Raw genomic sequence first — 18,143 nt, forward strand, 5'->3', positions numbered from 1 at the left:
TGCTGCTGGGTTGGTCCCCGCAGCACTGAGGTGCGGCGCTGCGGGGACCAACCTGGCAGCGCCCCAGCTGCTCTGTCCCAGGCGTCCCGATTCAGCGGCTGACCAAGAAGCCCGAGGCAGAGCTGCTCTGGTCAGCCGCTGAATCGGGACGCCTGGGACAGAGCAGCTGGGGCGCTGCCAGGTTGGTACCCGCAGCGCCGCACCTCGGTGCTGCGCTGTGGGGACCAACCCAGCAGCACCCCAGCTGCTCTGTCCCAGGTGTACCCAAGTCAGCTGCTGCTGAAACTGATCAGGGGCTGATTCCAGGAAGCCGGGGCAGAGCAGTTCTGCCTCGGGCTTCCTGGAGTCAGCCACTGGTCAGTTTCAGCAGCTACTGAATCAGGACACCTGGGGCAGAGAAGCTGGGGTGCTTCCGGGTTGGTCCAGTAGCGCCGAGTGGCACTGCGGGACCAACCTGGCAGCACCCCAGCTACTCTGCCCCAGGCGTCCCGATTCAGCCACTGATGAAACTGACCAGCAGCGGCTGAATCAGGGACGCCTGAATCCCCCCACCCCACCCCAGGCCCCTCATAGCCCCCCCTTCCGATAGTCTGGCATATCTAATAATCCAGCACCACCGGGTCCTAAAGGTGCCGGATTATCGGAAGTTTACTGTACCTACTTTAACATTCTCAAAGAACCACGTAAAACTAGAACTGTTCTACATAATAAGTCTTGAGAAGTCCTTAAAAAAAAAAAAAAACTCCAAGTACAGTAGAAAAGTATTCCATGGTAGAAACTGGCTGCCATTTTCCTGCATCTAGTGTTAACACAGACTTGGGATTAAGCAAGCAAAACATTTTTCAACATGGCTTTGCATCAGAAGAAAGGCCTTTATAATATGAAGATCTAGAATATCAAGGCGCTCTCGCTATATTTCAGATTTTCCTAGGTAAGGATAGGGACTCATTACTATTTTTGTAATGTTATACATGTGCATAGTGTTTAGACTAGAACAGATCCCTGTCCCTTGGGAGCTTGGGCTACATTACTGTATTTTTTTGTTTTGCTGTTTGTCTAAAGCACTGTCTCACAAAGTGGCCTGCAAAACCATTTTGAGAAGCCTGTTAACTGGCCGCGCCAGTTTGTTTATTTACCAGCGTCGGGGCCCACAGAGCCTCACAGCTCCTATTGGCTCTGTTTTGCCTTTTGCAGTCAAGAGGAGCTGCAGGAAGCCCATGTTGCTTCCTTCAGCTCCCCTTGCCTGCAAACCGTGAAACGGAGTCAATAGGAGCTGCAGGGCACCATGGATGCGGTGCCGGTAAATAAAGAAACTGGCGCGGCCAGTTAACAGGCTTCTCAAAATGGTTTTGCAGGCCACTTTGTGACACAGTGGTCTAAACAAAAGTCACTAGGAAGAGAGTTGAAACTGACTGTTATGCTTATATTCTTTTAAAATTAGAGAATGCAAACTGGGGCAGTGTTGAGAATCAGGCTTGAGTGGAGACCAACACTAGATTAGTCTCAGCTTCTACAGAGACTTTACATCTCATTACTCAAGACTTGATACTTTAGAACACAAGTTTTTCCTACTGCATGACAACCTTTCTTTACATCAGCATTTATGTTAATAAATTGTACAACTGCCCTACAAACTGATGTCACACCAGCTTAAGGTAGCTTTATAAAGGATCAAAGCTCGAAGTCAAGCAACTGAACATTAGGAATGCAAGAAATATGGTGACCTGAGTAATCTTAACTTGGCCCTCTGTCACACAGGCATCACACGAGTCTTTAATTACGCAACCACATACCATTTTTCCTCCCCTGCACCTCAGCCCATATGCCCCTTCACAGAATTCTTGACTCATTCAAAGCACAGGATTTACAACTATCAACCAGTATTTGTTTATATTCCATGTGACCTCATGGTTTATTTACTGCACACTATCCGTACCCCTCACTGAATTAATGTTCTTATGGCTCTATTTATGAAACACCACTCTAGAGCAATGGTCACCAACCAGTAGATCAAGATCTACCAGTAGACCTTGGAGCTTCTGACGGGTGACCCTGACTGGTTTGGCCAAGAAGCCAAGTGCTAGCACTACATTTGCCCCTCCATGAATTGTCATGCTGCTCCTGCCCTCAAGCTGCCCCCCGGAAGCCTCCTGCTTGTTGTGCAGGGTATGGGAGGGTAAAGAGGGGGCTGATGTCAGGATGTCCCTTCTTCCCCCCACTTCTGTACCTTATGTCCACACAGAGAGAAGGCGATGGACAATGCAATGCAAATTTCTGTCACTCATACAGAGAGAGAGAGAGAGAGAGAGAGATACACACACACACACACTCCTTCACTCATCTCCCGACCCAACACATACGTTGGGGTTGTGTTACTTTTACTGCTTGCAAAGTGTGTTAGTTTTGGTTTTTGACTGGTCTGTGCATTTCATAATTTTCATTTCTCTTACGCTTCAATTTAACTCTAAATACAAGATAAGATTTATTAGTATAACTTGTTCTCCTGAGTCTCTTCGACTTAGCAGGTTGCCAATAGGGTTGTAAAAGGTTAACTGGCTACCTGGTATGCATTAGCCTTACCAACATCCTTACCCAGCCAGCTGGAACAGCGCTTGTATGGAGCTCGGCTTGCTGGAACAGCCCTGTCACCTGCAGTGGGCTGTCAGGACCCTGCTAACCAATTAAACAATTTAAATTATATTGTTTAAAAGGTTAACTTTAGGGGTATTTACTAGGGATGTTACATATCAGTTAATTGAAGAGTCATGTAACCTCATGAATTCTTATCGGTTAGTCGACTATTCTATAGTCTGTGGGCAGGGCCAGCAGCCAATGTGTCTCACTCCCAAGGAGCCCCCTGTATCAGAGGCAGCAGCGTGGGGAGCCAGGCAGGAGCTGGTCTGTGAGGGGAGCCAGTTTAAAAACCGGCTCCCCTTGTGGACTGGCTGCTTGTCACCCTGTGCTGTCACCTCGGATAAAGAGGGAGGCAGCAGCACGGGGTGGCAGCAGCCCTTGTCTGGGGAGGAGGGGTGTGTGTGTGCTGCGTTCCTTGACCCGGCACGCGCTGTAACTGAGCTGGGCTGTCTGCCTGCCCAACTCCTAACACATTGTAAGGAGTCACAGTGGGTTAAGTCCTAGACCCAGTGTGAGCCGGGCACACGGTTCATAATACACTTTAAATGCAGAGCCAGAGCAGCAGGGGTAGGTCCCAGACCCGTTGCAAGCCAGGACTGAGTTGAGCTGCTGGCCAGCCTGCTAAAAAATTTACTGGCCAGGGGAGGGGGAGAAATGCATGTAGTCTATAAGCTTTTACTGGCCAGGGGAGGGGGAGAAATGCATTAGCCTATAAGCTTTTGCTTATCGGTTACTCGATTAATCGACTACATTATTACAACCCTTGTATTTACATTTGTAGTTACAAATAGCTGACTAGCAAGATGCATAGCAAACTAAGCGCACATACTATATATGAATTAAAGTGCAAAATTCACTAATATACTCACCTATTGGTTTATTTTTAGGAGTTGTGGGATTTGTTAAAATACTAAAATGAACCAGTCTACATTAGGAAAGCATGAAATTGTACTACAACAGTAAAATAAACTTAAACTATAACTTTGAAAAAAACCCATATTAAGCTCATCTCCAAACACCTGAAAATTCTAAAGGAAAATGTTACACTTTACTTTGTTAAACAGCAGAATCTGATATTTTTCCATGAGGTCAATTTCATATAAAACCGACTTCACTAAGTAGCCAAATATAGTAGTTTTCACTGTTAGAATATACAGTACAAACTCCTCTGCCATTTAATTTTCTAAAATCCACTACCACATCACTGGTCACAGACTCAAATAAAAAAATAAATGATTTCAACTGTCTGCTTTAAAGGCACTTTTCATTATTGCTTTTTCCTCATCTATATTAAAATGTAGCTGTCCTCTGAATACAAGACAATTGAGGGATTCAGACCAACAGTGTTCTTTACCTACCATAGAGTATAACATTGTTAAAGGATAATTAAGATTGTAACTAAACGCTGCGTTACAGAAGTGGCAAACTGAGAATTTCCCTACTTGTACAGTAAAGAGATCACCCAAATGGACAACAATTTTAGCATGCTCTCCCCCTCAAGATTTACAGGGATGTTAAGGACTAACATTTCCCCAAGGTTTACAGATAACTAAGAATGGGCTAGTTTACGATTTTAGTGCCTATGGGACTGATGTTTAAAATGCAGCATGACTTCCATACACACATTTTTGGTTCCCTTCCCTACCCAAGATTAATTTTATTATATGCATACACTGCCAACACAAATAAGCTGAAACTGAAGATATTATTATAATGGTCTCAGAAGTTTGTTGGGGGAGAAGATAAAGCAAAATTTTATCTTGTGTCTTTTTTTCTTGTTACACTCTCTCCCTCCCCAGCTGTATTTGATACTTTGTCTGGAACTAAATGTGTTTGTTCTTTGAGCTCTATTTTTCATACTTTCTGTCCCTGTGGTAGAACTTTTCTAATTCCTTCCTGCTGGGGACTCTTGTACATTTCAAAGCTGGCTCACTCCAGGTCAGTTGGGGAAGTCCCCAGCTGATCCTGGGATCCCTGCAGCATGATAGTTTTGAAGTGTACAAGAGTTCCCTGGGGGGCTATTGTGCATTTAAAAGAGGAAGCGCAACGTGGAGCCTGGCACTACCGTTTTGAAATGCCGGGGGATTCTGCGCGGCATTTCAAAGCAGCTTGGAGCCTGGGAGTTCCCAGCTGACCCCAGGCTCCGTGCGGCACTGCCGCTTTGAAACATCACTGACATCTCGAAGCAGCAGAGCTGCACAGAGCCCGGGACTCCAGGCTCTGTGTGGCGCTGCCACTTCGAAATCCCCCCCCCCCCCCGTCTTCTCTCCCTCTCTTGCTGCCTCTATTAGATAGAGGCAGCGAAAAAAAACAAAGGGAGGGGAGAGAGGAGCAACTACTCCTTAACATCCCTATTTTATGATGTAGTATACAGCAGCATTACATAATCTCTGGCTGCCAAATTATTTTCCACACAAGCCAGGTATAAAACATGGTGGGAGCAATAGCATATGAGAGGAAAGAGAAAAGCATGAAGGAGTCACCATGCCTTAATTGTTTTGTAAGAAGGAAGATAAGTGATATTTCACAACAACCAAAATAGTTCATTTTCTTCTACAATATTGAATCTAAAAAACGGTTTGAATTTAGCTTATGGTTCTCGTTTTGGAACCATTCCCATCTCAAACTTTAGTTCTGAGTTTTGCATTTGGAAGATGTCAAGTGCTTTTAACTTCCAATGAAATTAACAGGACTTAAAAGATTTTTATCTTTTGTAAGATTAGTTCCCAACATTGAACAAAGGAATACTGAACAATGGAGCGACCCTCTTACTATGGCAGATATCAAAGACAAAAATTTAACAACTTCAGAGCATGGCTTTTAAGCTAAAAATCCCAGCAAGCACAGTTTTCTTCAAGTTACTGGTACTGGATTGCAAGGGCTGACTAGACAAGGATGACTGGGAATCTGAAAACTGCCTGTAATTTTTCCTCTCTCTTTTTTTAATCTGATCAGAGCAACCAGTAAAATAACTAAAATACTTCAAGCCACCAGGGTTGGAATATAACACAGCAGCAATCAAAGCTAGGAGTTGCATATTTCCACGCATTAGTTTCAACTATGGGGGGTTTTGCAACATACAGCTTAAAAATCTGTCATGCTCTTGCTATCCTTACATATTTACAATTTCTAACTTTACTGGCCATTACCTCAAAAATTGTTTGAGCTAGAACCAATGTTACACAGTGTATAAAAACTCGTATTGTCAACAGCGAAACATTTAGGTCTATCTCTATCAATGTATTTTCACGAGCTCCTGATGTCTTGATGAAACTGAAGTTAAAAGGACTATTTCAAATGATTTTGAAAGTCTAGTGTAGCCCAGTTTGTTTTTTCAATACCAGTTATTAAGCATTACACAAACTGTGAACAGTTCTACAAAAACAGACATCACTTTCTAGATTTTCAATTATTTCAAAGAATTAAGTATATTCCGTGAAACTACTGCTGCCTCCCAAACTATTATGCCAATTAAGTGCTTTCACAGGCACAGTTTACAATTTTAAAAAAATTGCTTCTCTCCATTGCTGCTCTGAAAGCTGGCTTTGCTTTGAGTGCTGTCAAATGCACCAACTAAAGCTGAAAACCAATGCTCTCTCCAATTTTTTCCATCCAGAGGCAAAATAAATGTTGTTCGGTATACCAAGGCATATGCACCACCAGTAGAAATATGCTGCTGGCTACGGAGACTCTGCTAATTATCTGGGCAGCATTTGAATCCCTCCTGGGACGCCACCCAAGCATTCAACTTTCAGGGAACACCGCCTTCAACCATCAATCTTATGCTAACCGTTAGATAAACGGACTTAATTGTACTTCTGGCTGAAGAAAAAAAAAAAAGTTTCTATAGAATATACCTTGGCTGCAATTCTGTCTCAGAACTATGAGAGGCTGTTTGAGTTTCATGTTACTTTCAGACTTGGTGGCGATCACATTTAAGGAGCTATGACTGCCCAAAGTAGTAAAACTCCCCATTGAAAAGCTTTTTTTTTTTTTTTTTTTTTTTTAAATAAAAACAGGGAGACTAAAAATAAATTTTCTTCCCTTGACTGGGCACTTGAATATGGAAACAAGTCTTGTGTCAGTAAACTTCAGACTTTACCAGAGAGGGAGTCAACTGAGACCATAGCTTTCTTTAAATTGTAAGCTTCTGTTACATAAATTCTGAGCAAATATAATAAGCTAAGAGACACTCTCACTTTACGGAATAACATTTCACAACTTACCAAGTGACAGTCAGAACTAGTAATCTTTCTTACGCCTGGTCTAAAAGGGAGAGATAAGAAAAAAATTGTCATAGTACATCTACACTATAGGCGGTAAAGTGTCACAGCTAGAGCACTGCAGCCATGACACTAAACACTATACTGTAGATGCTTTCTAGAGCAACAAGATGGTTGTCTTGCACCACTGCAGTTGATCTGTCTTCCTGGGCAATGGTAGCTTAATCGGAGGAATTTCCCCTCTCATCCAGCTGTGCTTACATCAAGGTTGGGTCAGCTTAAGTATGGAGCTCAAGGGTCCAACTTTTCCACATCCTGACCAATATAGCTATTCTAGCAATCCAGAGTGTAGATCAAGCTTAAAATTGACTTAAGCCTTTCATTGGGTGATGTTCTGGCCAAAAGGCCCAATTCATAAACAGGAATAATGAATAGAAGTTACATTTTATCTGTATTTGGTACTGGTGCACCCACTGCTGTAGTATATGGTCCAGTCTTCATTTTCATAATACAAGAAGGATGCTGAAATGAAAAGGATCCAGGAGAAAGCCATAAAATTAAAGGATTAGAAGGCATACCTTAAGGACAGATTCAATGTTCCAGCTCAGAGAAATTTATCCAGCAAGTCCTAAACTGTATTATACATGTTATCTCTCAGACAACATAATCATGATGGTTCTTCTGGCTTTATAAACTATAAAACTCCATATATTTATAGGTTAAAGCTACACAGGACTCCAAAGCAGGAAAAGTCTTTATTTTCAGTTTATACCGCATTTAATACAAAGAGGATCGGGTCCATGAGGAGTTGTCCCAGGTGCTACTACAATACAATCAGCTTCAAACAAGTGTGTCCACACAGAGGTTGCCACTGGCTTAAGTTTTAAAACTGCTTCAAGTTAGACCCAGGCTGAGTCAACTGCCACTTCACTGTACTGCACCTTTCTGGCTCAGGAGTGTGAAAACACACCCTCCAGCTTGAGCATAGCAATTTACAGCACTGTTAAGTGCCAGTGAAAATAGGCTCCCAGCACTATTAAATATGTATGGACTTAAGACTATGATGCTGTAGGTGAGTAACAAAGCCAATCCTCAATCAGCAAAACCGATCATGGATGTCACAAAAATATGCCATGTAAGGGTACTGTACACTTTTTGGATCCGATGCTTTTTCTTGTAACGTCTGAATAGGTTGAATATCAAAGCATTTGACAGCTTGTACAAGTTTGCTACCAGGACAATTTGTCCTGAGCTATGATTTCCAGTCACTGGGAAATATGCTGCATGACTTCATGTTGGTCTTTAAGATATATCTTTATTAGCAGGGCTCACCGAGCCCCGGCGAGCCCCACTTGCCAGCCGCGCTGTCTGGCATTCTGCGCATGCGCAGATCGCCTGAACCCGGCTCTTCCGGGATGTAATCTACTCACCACGGGTGAGTAGATTACATAGATTGTCGAGCCCTGTTTATTAGGGATGTGAACGATTAGTCAACTATCCGATGAGCATAGTCAACACAGAAGTTTACTAGTCGCCCCCCCCCCCCCACCCATCTCTATCAGAAAGAGGCAGGGGGAGAGGGGGGTGCTTCTAAGTAGCAGTACCATGTGGAGCCACAGCCCAGGCTGCCACTTTGAAACATCACATGCAGTTTGGGAATTCTCCAGCTGGCCCTGGTCTGCATGCTGAGTTTCAAAGTAGCAGCACCACGTGGAGCCAGGATCAACTGGGGACTCCCCCACTGACCCTGGGTTCCATGCAACACTGTCACTTTGAAATGCTGCAGGGAGCCTGGGTCAGTGGGGGGACTGCCCCATTGGCCCTGTGCTCCCTGCAGTGCTCTCGCCTTTGAAGTATAGCAACAGCCCTGGGGCTGTTGCTACACTTCAAAGGCGAAGGCACCCTTATTGACTAATTGAATAGCCGATGCAATTTGCATCAATTAGTCAATTAATAAAAAAATTTAACATCCCTAATCTTTATAACCCTTATTCTGCTACCAATAGATCACTTGCCATTCATAAGCTAGCTGTAAAATACCATCTTTGGTATTCATGTATCATCCATTCTCATAACATGACCAATCCAGTGAAATTGTTTGTTCATAAGCTTTGCTTTCATGCCCATGACACCACACCATTTAAGGATCTACACCAGTGGTTTCCAACCTTTTTACACCCAAGATCACTTTTTAAACAACAGACCAAGCCAAGATCTACCGCCCTGCCCCTTACTTGAAGCTCAGCGAGGGTGCACCACCTCCTCTGTGCCAGCCCATGTGGAGCAAGCTGCCTGGTCAGCTGGCTGGGGCCTTCAGCCCGGAGGAGGCTGAACTGCGCTCCAGCTGATCGGGCCGCTTCCCCTCCGCTCCTGCCCACATGGAGCTTGGTGCATTCTGGCTGAGCGCCATGGCCAGCTGGCTGGGAAGCCGCTTCTCTTCGCTCCCGCCTGACAGCCCTGCACTCAGCCCGGGGAAGCTTGCTCCAGCACAGCTGGAGCCTGACGCACCCTCCCGGGGCTGAGCGCAGGGCAGCCGGGCTGGAGGGAAGAGAAGCAGATGCCCGGCCAGCTGGCTATGGCGCTCAGCCAGGGTGCACCAAGCTCCATGTGGGCAGGCGCAGAGGAGAAGCAGCCAATCAGCTAGAGCACAGGGCAGCCTCTTTCAGCTGAAAGCCACAGTCAGCTGGCTGGGGTGTTTCAGCCCTCCTGACCTCCCAGCTCCCACCATTCCTCGCAGCTACTCACCTGTGGTGTTGCTCGGTGAGTAGCTGCTCCTCAAATGAGGAAATCTAATGTAAATGTACTGCGAAGGCGTGCAGTTCAGAGAGGGCTCAAGAGCTACTCTTAGAGCCCCTGAGGTCTACCGGTAGATTGCAATCTACTGGTTGGTGACCACGGACCTACATGGTAGAAATGTTCATCTCACCAATTCTCATGGGCAATCTAGCTGAGGCAGCACAAAGAACTGATAAAGTTTCAAAATGTGCCTGCAATATATAGTGCATGATTTTGAGCCATGCAGGACAATTGTTCAATAAACGTCATATGAAGGTAACAGTTTAACACCATGGTCATTCCATAAGTGCTTCATCAATTTTCCCAAGGCAGCACTGACTTCAGCTAGTTAAGCAGATATAGTTATCAGTATTTATGCTGGAGGACAATATGCTTCCAAGGTAACTGAACTTAACAGTATCAGCAGCAGTTATTACTGAAGCACTGGACTATTTTTGAAGAGACTGGACATAACCCTGTCTTCTTCAGGCTCATAGTGAGTCCAAAATCATGGGCAAAAATAGCAAAACTATTAAAAAGCTCCTCTACTGAATGAGCCAACAATTCAGTCATCACCATACAGGAGGTTACAGATACCTGTACTGAACACTCTGGTGTGAGCCTGAAGTCTTTAGAGGTTAAGTTTGCTATCAACATTTTGGAACAGAATATGTACACCCAATATATAATCCTTTAAAGCAACTAACATAATTGAGAAGTAGATGCTGAACAAGAAAGGAGCAAGCACACAGCCTTGCTTTGCTTCATTTGATACTTCACAAGGTGCTGATGTGCCTCCATTGTTAAGGACGTGACCAGCATCTCATGAAAGGACCAAACTAGATTGATAAAATTTTTCAGGACAGCCAATCCACACAAATACCTTCCAAAGTCAGTTTCTGTTGACCATGTCAAATGCCTTGGTCAGGTCAACGATGATCACAAACATCCTGATGTTGCTCTTTACATTTTTCTTGTATGCGCCTGGTTGTGACATGTCGGCAGTGCCTCAACCAGCATGACATCCACAGTGACTTTCAGGAAAGATGCCATTTGTGAACACATGTAATGACAGCTGTTAGCTACTTCCTTCATGGAGGGAACTCTCCGGTGCTCCTGCTATGGCCATAACTTTCATTGTTAAGAGCTGCAGTGCTTTAATTTTTTGTGTGTAGACAAAAAGCCCAACAACTTGAGTCTAGTCCCAGTTCTCACCAATCCCCTAACCAAAAACACACACCCAAGCAACCAAAACTCAATATCAGTCTCCATAATCTTGGTCTTGGAATCTGGTATGTGTCTGCAAGCATTAAGTGAAAAAGCAGGGGTGAAAGATTTCTCTTTTCCCATCTTAACACAAGAATAGGTGGATGCCTGCCAGGTGTGAGGCTCTGGAGGGCAGGGAAATGAGAGATGAAAGACAAGTCATGACTAATATAAGCTATGCTGCTAGCACAAAGCATACGCCAGAGACTTTATCCATGGCATGCAGTATTCATTTTACTTGTTTTCTCTTCATAAAAGGGACTTAAGACAGTGGTTCTCAACCTTTCTAGGCTACTGAAGGTCTTTCAGGAACCTGATCTGACCTAAGGATGTTAAATTGAGGTTAACTGACTAGTTGAGTAGTCAATGGAATTTCCATTGACTAATCGATAGGCCCTCATTCCTCCTTTGAAAATGTACAAGCGCCCTCGGAAGTCCCACCAACTCCGGGCTGCAGTGGGTGTGCCTTCTTTGAAATGTACAAGAGTCCCCAGCGGGGGCTCTTGTACATTTCAAAGCCAGTGCCATCATGGAACCCGGCGTCAGCGGGGGACTCCCCAGTGGGCCATGAGTTCTGCGTGGCATTTCTCCAGAACCTGGGATCTAGGGAAATGCCACACGGAGTTCGGGATCAGCTGGGGAGTCCCCAGCTGACTCCAGGCTCCATGGCACTGCCCTTTTGAAACACTGAGGCTCAGCTGTGCGGCGCTGCCCCTTTGAAATTCTGGGCAGCACCAGGGAGCCCAGGGTCAGCTGTGGACTTCCCAACCAACCCCAGCTGATCTTGGGCTCCATGGTGCTGCCCCTTTGAATGCCACTTCAGCATTTCAAAGGGGGCAGTGCCACACACATGATCCCAGGGTCAGCTGTAGGGTGCTGCCACTTTGAAGTACCTCTTCTTCCTCCCTCCCCTTCGCTGACTCTGATAGTTACTGGATAATTGACTAGTTGGATAGCTGACTAGTTGCTTATCAGATAGTCGACTAGTCCTTAACATTCTTAATCTGACCTGCCTACTCACAAGTTACACTTCTCAAAAACTATTTGCTTATAAATTTTAAAAAAGTGTCATAGCACACTACAGGCAGTCCCCGGGTTACGTACAAGATAGGGACTATAGGTTTGTTCTTAAGTTGAATCTGTATGTAAGTCGGAACTGGCGTCAGCCGCTGCTGAAACTGATCAGTTTCAACCGCGGCTGAATCTGGACACCAGTTCTGACTTACATACAGATTCAACTTAAGAAACCCATGCGTCCCCAAGTCAGCTGCTGCTGAAACTGATCAGCGGCTGATTCCAGGAAGCCTGGGGCAGAGTAACTCTGCCTCGGGCTTCCTGTAGTCAGCTGCTGGTCAGTTTCAGCAGCGGCTGACTTGGGATGCCTGGGGCAGAGCAGCTGGGGTGCGGCTGGGTTGCTCCAGTAGCGCAGCTCCTCCGCGCTACTGGAGCAACCCAGCAGCACCCCAGCTGCTCTGCCCCAGGCATCCTGATTCAGCCGCTGCTGAAACTGACCAGCAGCGGCTGAATCAGGACGCCTGGGGCAGAGCAGCTGCGGTGCTGCCCGGTTGGTCCAGAGCGGCGCTGCGGGACCAACCCGGCAGCCCCCAGCTGCTCTACCCCAGGGGTAGGCAAGAAAAGCCTGGTCTGCTGGGGGGAGGGGCACTAGCTGCATCCCCCCCCCCCCCCCCAGCAGACCAGGGAGACGGGGAGCAAAGCCTTGGAGCACGCCCGTAGCGGGACAGCCCGGACGCGCTTGGACTGTCCCACTGTGGGCATGCTCCAAGGCTTTGCTCCCCCCTCCCCCCCAGCAACCAGGGAGACGGGGAGCAAAGCCGCTGCTCCAGGCAGCGGCTTTGCTCGGGTGTCCCTGGTCTGCTGGGGGGGTCCAGCGACTTTGCTGGACCCCCCCTGCAGACCAGGGAGAAGCTTTTCTCGCTCCGGAGGACACGGGTGGCGACCTACCGCCCGTGAGCTCCGGGGCAAGAAAAGCCCCGTTCGTAAGTGCGGATCCGACGTATGTCGGGGACTGCCTGTATTGCTACAAAATGGCTAACTCATTTTTATAATTTCATATAATTCTAAAATAAATCAACTGGAAAATAAATATTGTACTTATATTTCAGTGCATAAAGCAGCATAAACAATTTGTCCATATGAAATATTTGTTCTGGTGCTCGCTAGTGCCTTGAATGTAGCCAGTTCTAGATATTTGCCTAGTTTTAGATGAGGTAATGTAGCTGCTGGAAGAGCGCTGCATAATGCCAAGAGTACACATGCCCCTATTTGAGCAACATCTGTTCTAAGGCACCAATACCTGTAGCATTTATATATTCAACAAGCTGCAAATGAAGACCAAGTGAATTAAAAATGGGCATCATCTTGTCATCTTGGAGTTCACCGTTTAACTAGGATTTTTCCCCCTCCTCCTTTCATATCATTCCCATGCATGCTGGATAAAAGTGCATTTTCCAATGGTCCTGACTGAGAAGCTAATCTAAGAATTACTCCGATCTCTTCAAAAAGAATATTTAGTCTAGAATCCAACATTAAGAAACTTGGCTCCCAGATCTGTAGAGTTGCTATTCTCTGAAATGAGCATGTGTGTACACATTCATTAGTGCAGGCGTCTGAGCTTCAGATGTAGCATGCTTTCGAACTTTGAAAACTGGAACCTAGCACTAAAAGGGAAGCAAGTAGAAGGTAGACTACACTGAGGTGCTCTCAGCAGCTAGTTCTGATCAAGAGGGACAGGTTGCCTTATGTTGTCCAAGACGGAATTTTATTGGCCTCGATTGACTAAGAAACAGGTAGTTGAAGTACTATAATCCCATCTCAAAGTAAGTGCATGAATCATGACTACTAGGTTCCTATGCAAAAACAGGTGTATTCATCCAGCAATCTAGAGAGGTCAGAAAATTCTTGCTAGTGTTACTATTTTTGTTAATTAGTGCACTGCAAAATGAGTTTCAAGCAGCAGCTATTGAAAAACTACTGTAATTGCTGATCAAGACATCCATTTCATTTAAAGGGAGCAGAAGGACCTAGAACAAGCTGTGGAATACCACACTGCAATAATATTCTCAAAGCTTTTAAATACATGCTTTCATTATAAAACAACTGTTTTTGACCATCTAATCTGGAAGTGCTAAAACACAATTGACAATAGGTAAAATAGTGCTCCTAGATTGAGAATTTACAGGTTTATCTTTGGCTTGAAACATATTTTACACCGCAACTTTACCAGAGCAGAAGCAATGTCAAACTATAAATCATTAAGTGTTAGATTACATAAAAGAAACTTTATAATTAAGACTGCAATACTCAATCTTTTATTCATCCTATAGTACAGTACATTCATAGCGCAGAAACTGGAAAGTGTGAAATAAGCAAAAGTGTAAACGGAGACAAAAACATGCCCGCTGTCTGGGGAAACCTACAACAATGCAGTAAGAGAACCGTCTATTTTCCTTCGGATCAGAGACGTATGCAAACTCCATGTTAAACTCAGTGGGAGGTAAGTGAAGAAATATCTGTTTGTCAAGACACAGATTTTCCTTAATTTTTTTACACTCAAGTTAAACAAAAAGTTTAAAAATCTCTAAGATTTTGATTTACAAAGTTTAAAAAAGTTGTACACAGACTTGCACAAATTTGACCTGTTAAGTCTAAAATTTGCCTTTATCACACATTTTAATATTGTGAAAAGATCTTTAAGCACCAATTTCCCAAACAGTCTCAACTGTGAATCTAAGTAACCAACAAGGTGGAAGTGATCTGAGGTGCCATAGGACTCCTTTTTTTTTTTGGAGCAGATACAGACTCTTTCAGCTACACCCTCAAAACATTATTTTATCAACTATTTTAATATGGATATGCACATCAGAAAAGTTACACAAGTTATTGTCTTAGCAAACAAACACTAAGATATATGTTGGAGGCTAGGCCTGCCCTTTTAATAGCAACTTTAAAAAATAACTCTTGCTTGGGTCTATAACTCAGTATTTGTCTTTTGTAAAACTGAATGAAAAACAAACATACTGCATTTAAATCATTGCTCTGGGGTAGGGCTGTGGATGAGGAGTTCAGTATGCAGGCTGGCCTGGACTACTCCATCCCCCTCTCAGGGTGGCAGCAGCTTGGGGCCAGACAAGAAGCACCTCATGCAGCTCCAGTGGGCACAGCCAGGGGAGGTTGCATGTCTACCAGCTGGAGCAGATTCAGGTTCATCTGTCCCCTGTACTCCCCAGACAAAGTGAGGAATGCATAAACTATGCACTTTCCCCTCACTTCTTAATAAAGAGCAACAGCCAGCAATGTCCCCATATGAATTGAGGGGGGAGATTCACCTCCCCATCCTACCTAAAGGGCACCTGGGGAGTAGGAGGCTAGAGGCAGCCAGCCCCTTTCACTTATCTGGTAACTCTGCCTCTTTTCTGCACTGTTTTATGAGAAGCACTCCCAGTCTAGGCACATCCAAACCCTTACGTTGCTTTGAGTTATGATAAGAGGAAGAAGCTGTATACCAAATTTGGTAGTCCTAACTCTTACCATTTAGGAGGAGTTCTTGAACAGACAACTCTCTCAGATATATAGTAGATAGATTTAATCTTATTAAAACATAGTAAAAAGTGCTGCTCCAGACAAAGATTTGAGCCAAATTATTTTACAGGCACCGCCCCCCCCTAAAAATTGTGCTTATAGTAAAAAGTGAATGATAACTAGTCCCATTTGTGACTATCTGTAACAATAATAAAAAACAAGACAAAATTCATTGGTAAAAGTGTCGTGTTTAAACTTGCTAGCAATGTTTCAAGCTTCAAGTCACTCAGAAATGAACTCTAACCTAATGCTGAATTATCTATCTACACTGACCGATAAATACAGGTACTTGCAAGTTCTCTCACTACACTGGATACTTTAAATACAGACATACTAACAAAGAATACAAAGTGTAAGATTTATCATTTCATTAAGAGTTGCTTATTTTATATTCAATGACATTCTAGTGAAGCACCATTTCACTTTTAGCAAGATGAAGGAATGACTACAAAATGATGTTCACAAACCTGTGTGTCATGTTAGGTTATCAAGTAGTTAAATAAGATACCACCAAGAAGCCAACAGTTCGCACTCCTAAGCAAAATCTATATGGTAAGTCTCATTGGTAGCCTTTCAAATCCAGAAGTTACATACATTTTTAAAACTACAGACATGTTTTTTCCCCTCACCAGATATTTGTTGGGGGTCATCAAAAAGAAAATAAGACAAGATCATCCCTGTCCAAGATCATCATCAAATGGATTTATAAGGATAGTAGTAGCATCCTACTCCTTGGAAAACAGTCAGCTGTTTCGCATATTAACCCCCTCACTCATTCTTCTCCGCCTCTATAACCAACATTAGAAATAGCCCCATAGCTAGGCAGAAGAACTGCAGGAGACAAAAACCTTCCTGCATCTCCATACACACACCAAAAATGTCTATTTTTAAAACCATGAAAAACAGCTACCGGTCTGATAGGAAGGAGGGAGACCACTCACTAGCTAGGCTTTTCTAGCACACCCATCACTTGGGGAAGCTGTCCCGACCCTGGGCTTTAAACACATGCAGCACTGATATGGGGCAGGAACTCACTTTACACAGCCCCCCGCCTAATGCGGGCGCGCACGCGCGCTCAGGCACGCCCAGCCGCCTTCTGAATATGGGGCTTAAACGCATTAGCCTTTGATGTCTCCTCTAATTTAACAGCGCACCGAGGGCTCAGTGCACTCAAAACAACTCCTACTTCTCCCCACTCTCTCAGCAGCAGAAATGTAGCACGCACGTACGTCTCCCCCCCCCCCCATCCGCGACAGAGCTTAGAGCACCTACTAGCGCGGGAGCGATCGCCTCCCAGACCTTCCTTCGCTGCCGCGCGCTCTCCCCACACCGGGCAAACTGGGCCCAACTTACTGCTTGGGCGCCGGGAGGGGGAGTGGGAGGGGCAGGGGGAGTGGGAGGGGGGAGTGAGTGAGTGTGAGTGAAGGGAAGGATCCCGCCTCGCCCCCTACCCACCCTTGTGTGCTAGCGCGGGATCCCGCCTCGCCCCTTGCTCTTCACTAGCCCCGCACCCCGTGTGTGTGCGCGCGCGCGTGCACGGGGGAGGGGGAGAGACCCCTAAACACCCTCCCCGGTGTGCGCGTGCCGGGGGGGGGGGCTCGCTCACCTTCCAGCAGCCGGGTGATGAGACTATCCACATTCAGCTCCCCATCCGCCATTTTGTGGCCACCGGACTCAGTCCCGGGCGGGGAGAAGGCGGGGTGGAGAGCGCTTCACGGTCGAGGGGCGGCGGCTCGCCCCAGGAATCCCGCCGCGCTCTCTGCTCTGCTCCTCCCGCGCGGGCACCCGAAAGCGCCTCGCTCGGCCCCGCTCCGTTAAATGGGGGGGAGAGACCAACCCCCGCACCTCCTCCCCGCCTCAGAGACCGGACCGCCAGCAAACCACGACGCATGCGCCGCCACCTGGTTTCTTGCCGCGACCGCTTCGGAACTTTAGCAAGTGCGCATGCGTGAGGGACTCCTCTAGGGCCAATGTTACAGACGGCGCAGGCGCAAGGGGTGTTCTTGCTGCACTTCAAGCCCTCCTGGAGGGGCGCATGCGCTTCAGATGATCTTCCTTTCGCCGCCCCCAGTAACCCATTGGGCCTAGCAGTGCTGCAAGCGCGGCCGAGCTAGTGTCAGGTGGGAGCAGGAGAGACGGTCCAGCCTGAGTGCAAAAGGGTGTCGGAGAAGCACGTCCCCGCGCGCAGGTGGAAACCTGCCAGACATCCCCCAGCCAAGCGTTCACAGCTGGAGCCCTCCAGCTGGACTCTCACACCCTCCCGCCTGACTCCTGGGGAGGCTAACCAGAGCCCCCCGTCCCACTGCTAACGTGAGCCACTCTTGGGAGCTGATCACGTCTCACGTTCGTTGCTGTCAAAAATCACAATAGTTAAACAAGCTGCCCGCATTGAAAGACCAAGTTGCGCTCAGCAACTAATGCAACTATCAGAAAAAAAACACTTATGTTTTTCTCATCCCGGACGTATTTTTCAGCATTACTTATTGACCATTTTAAAGTATGCGGTTTTGCCATTAGGTGGCTATCTGAATGAACATAAAATGCTTTGAAAGCAGCTGTTAAAATATGCAGGAATAGGGCCAATATGTAAAACTGTAAAGCATAAAACATAGCTATTGCTGTGCAAACTGCAGCTATTCTAGAAAA

The 18,143-nt window shown here is 45.7% G+C and overlaps 1 protein-coding gene across 2 annotated transcripts in view; it reads right to left on the bottom strand.

Moving 5' to 3' along the window:
* The window catches only part of PPP1CB (protein phosphatase 1 catalytic subunit beta), a 53,096-nt gene extending 35,688 nt beyond the window's left edge, over positions 1–17,408 (bottom strand). Inside the window, exon 1 of one of the 2 annotated variants that reach the window (XM_075925367.2) lies at positions 17,104–17,408. In XM_075925367.2, coding sequence (XP_075781482.1) covers positions 17,104–17,155 — 52 coding nt within the window. In that variant the 5' untranslated portion in view covers positions 17,156–17,408. Of the gene's footprint in view, positions 1–16,769; positions 16,873–17,103 lie in introns of those variants that run through there. The other variant, XM_075925368.2, reaches the window with a different exon arrangement.
* Positions 17,409–18,143: the final 735 nt, after the last annotated feature.

The sequence above is a fragment of the Pelodiscus sinensis genome, chromosome 3 (assembly GCF_052426305.1).
Source record: "Pelodiscus sinensis isolate ZL-2025 chromosome 3, ASM5242630v1, whole genome shotgun sequence".
Classification (NCBI taxonomy): Eukaryota; Metazoa; Chordata; order Testudines; family Trionychidae; genus Pelodiscus; species Pelodiscus sinensis.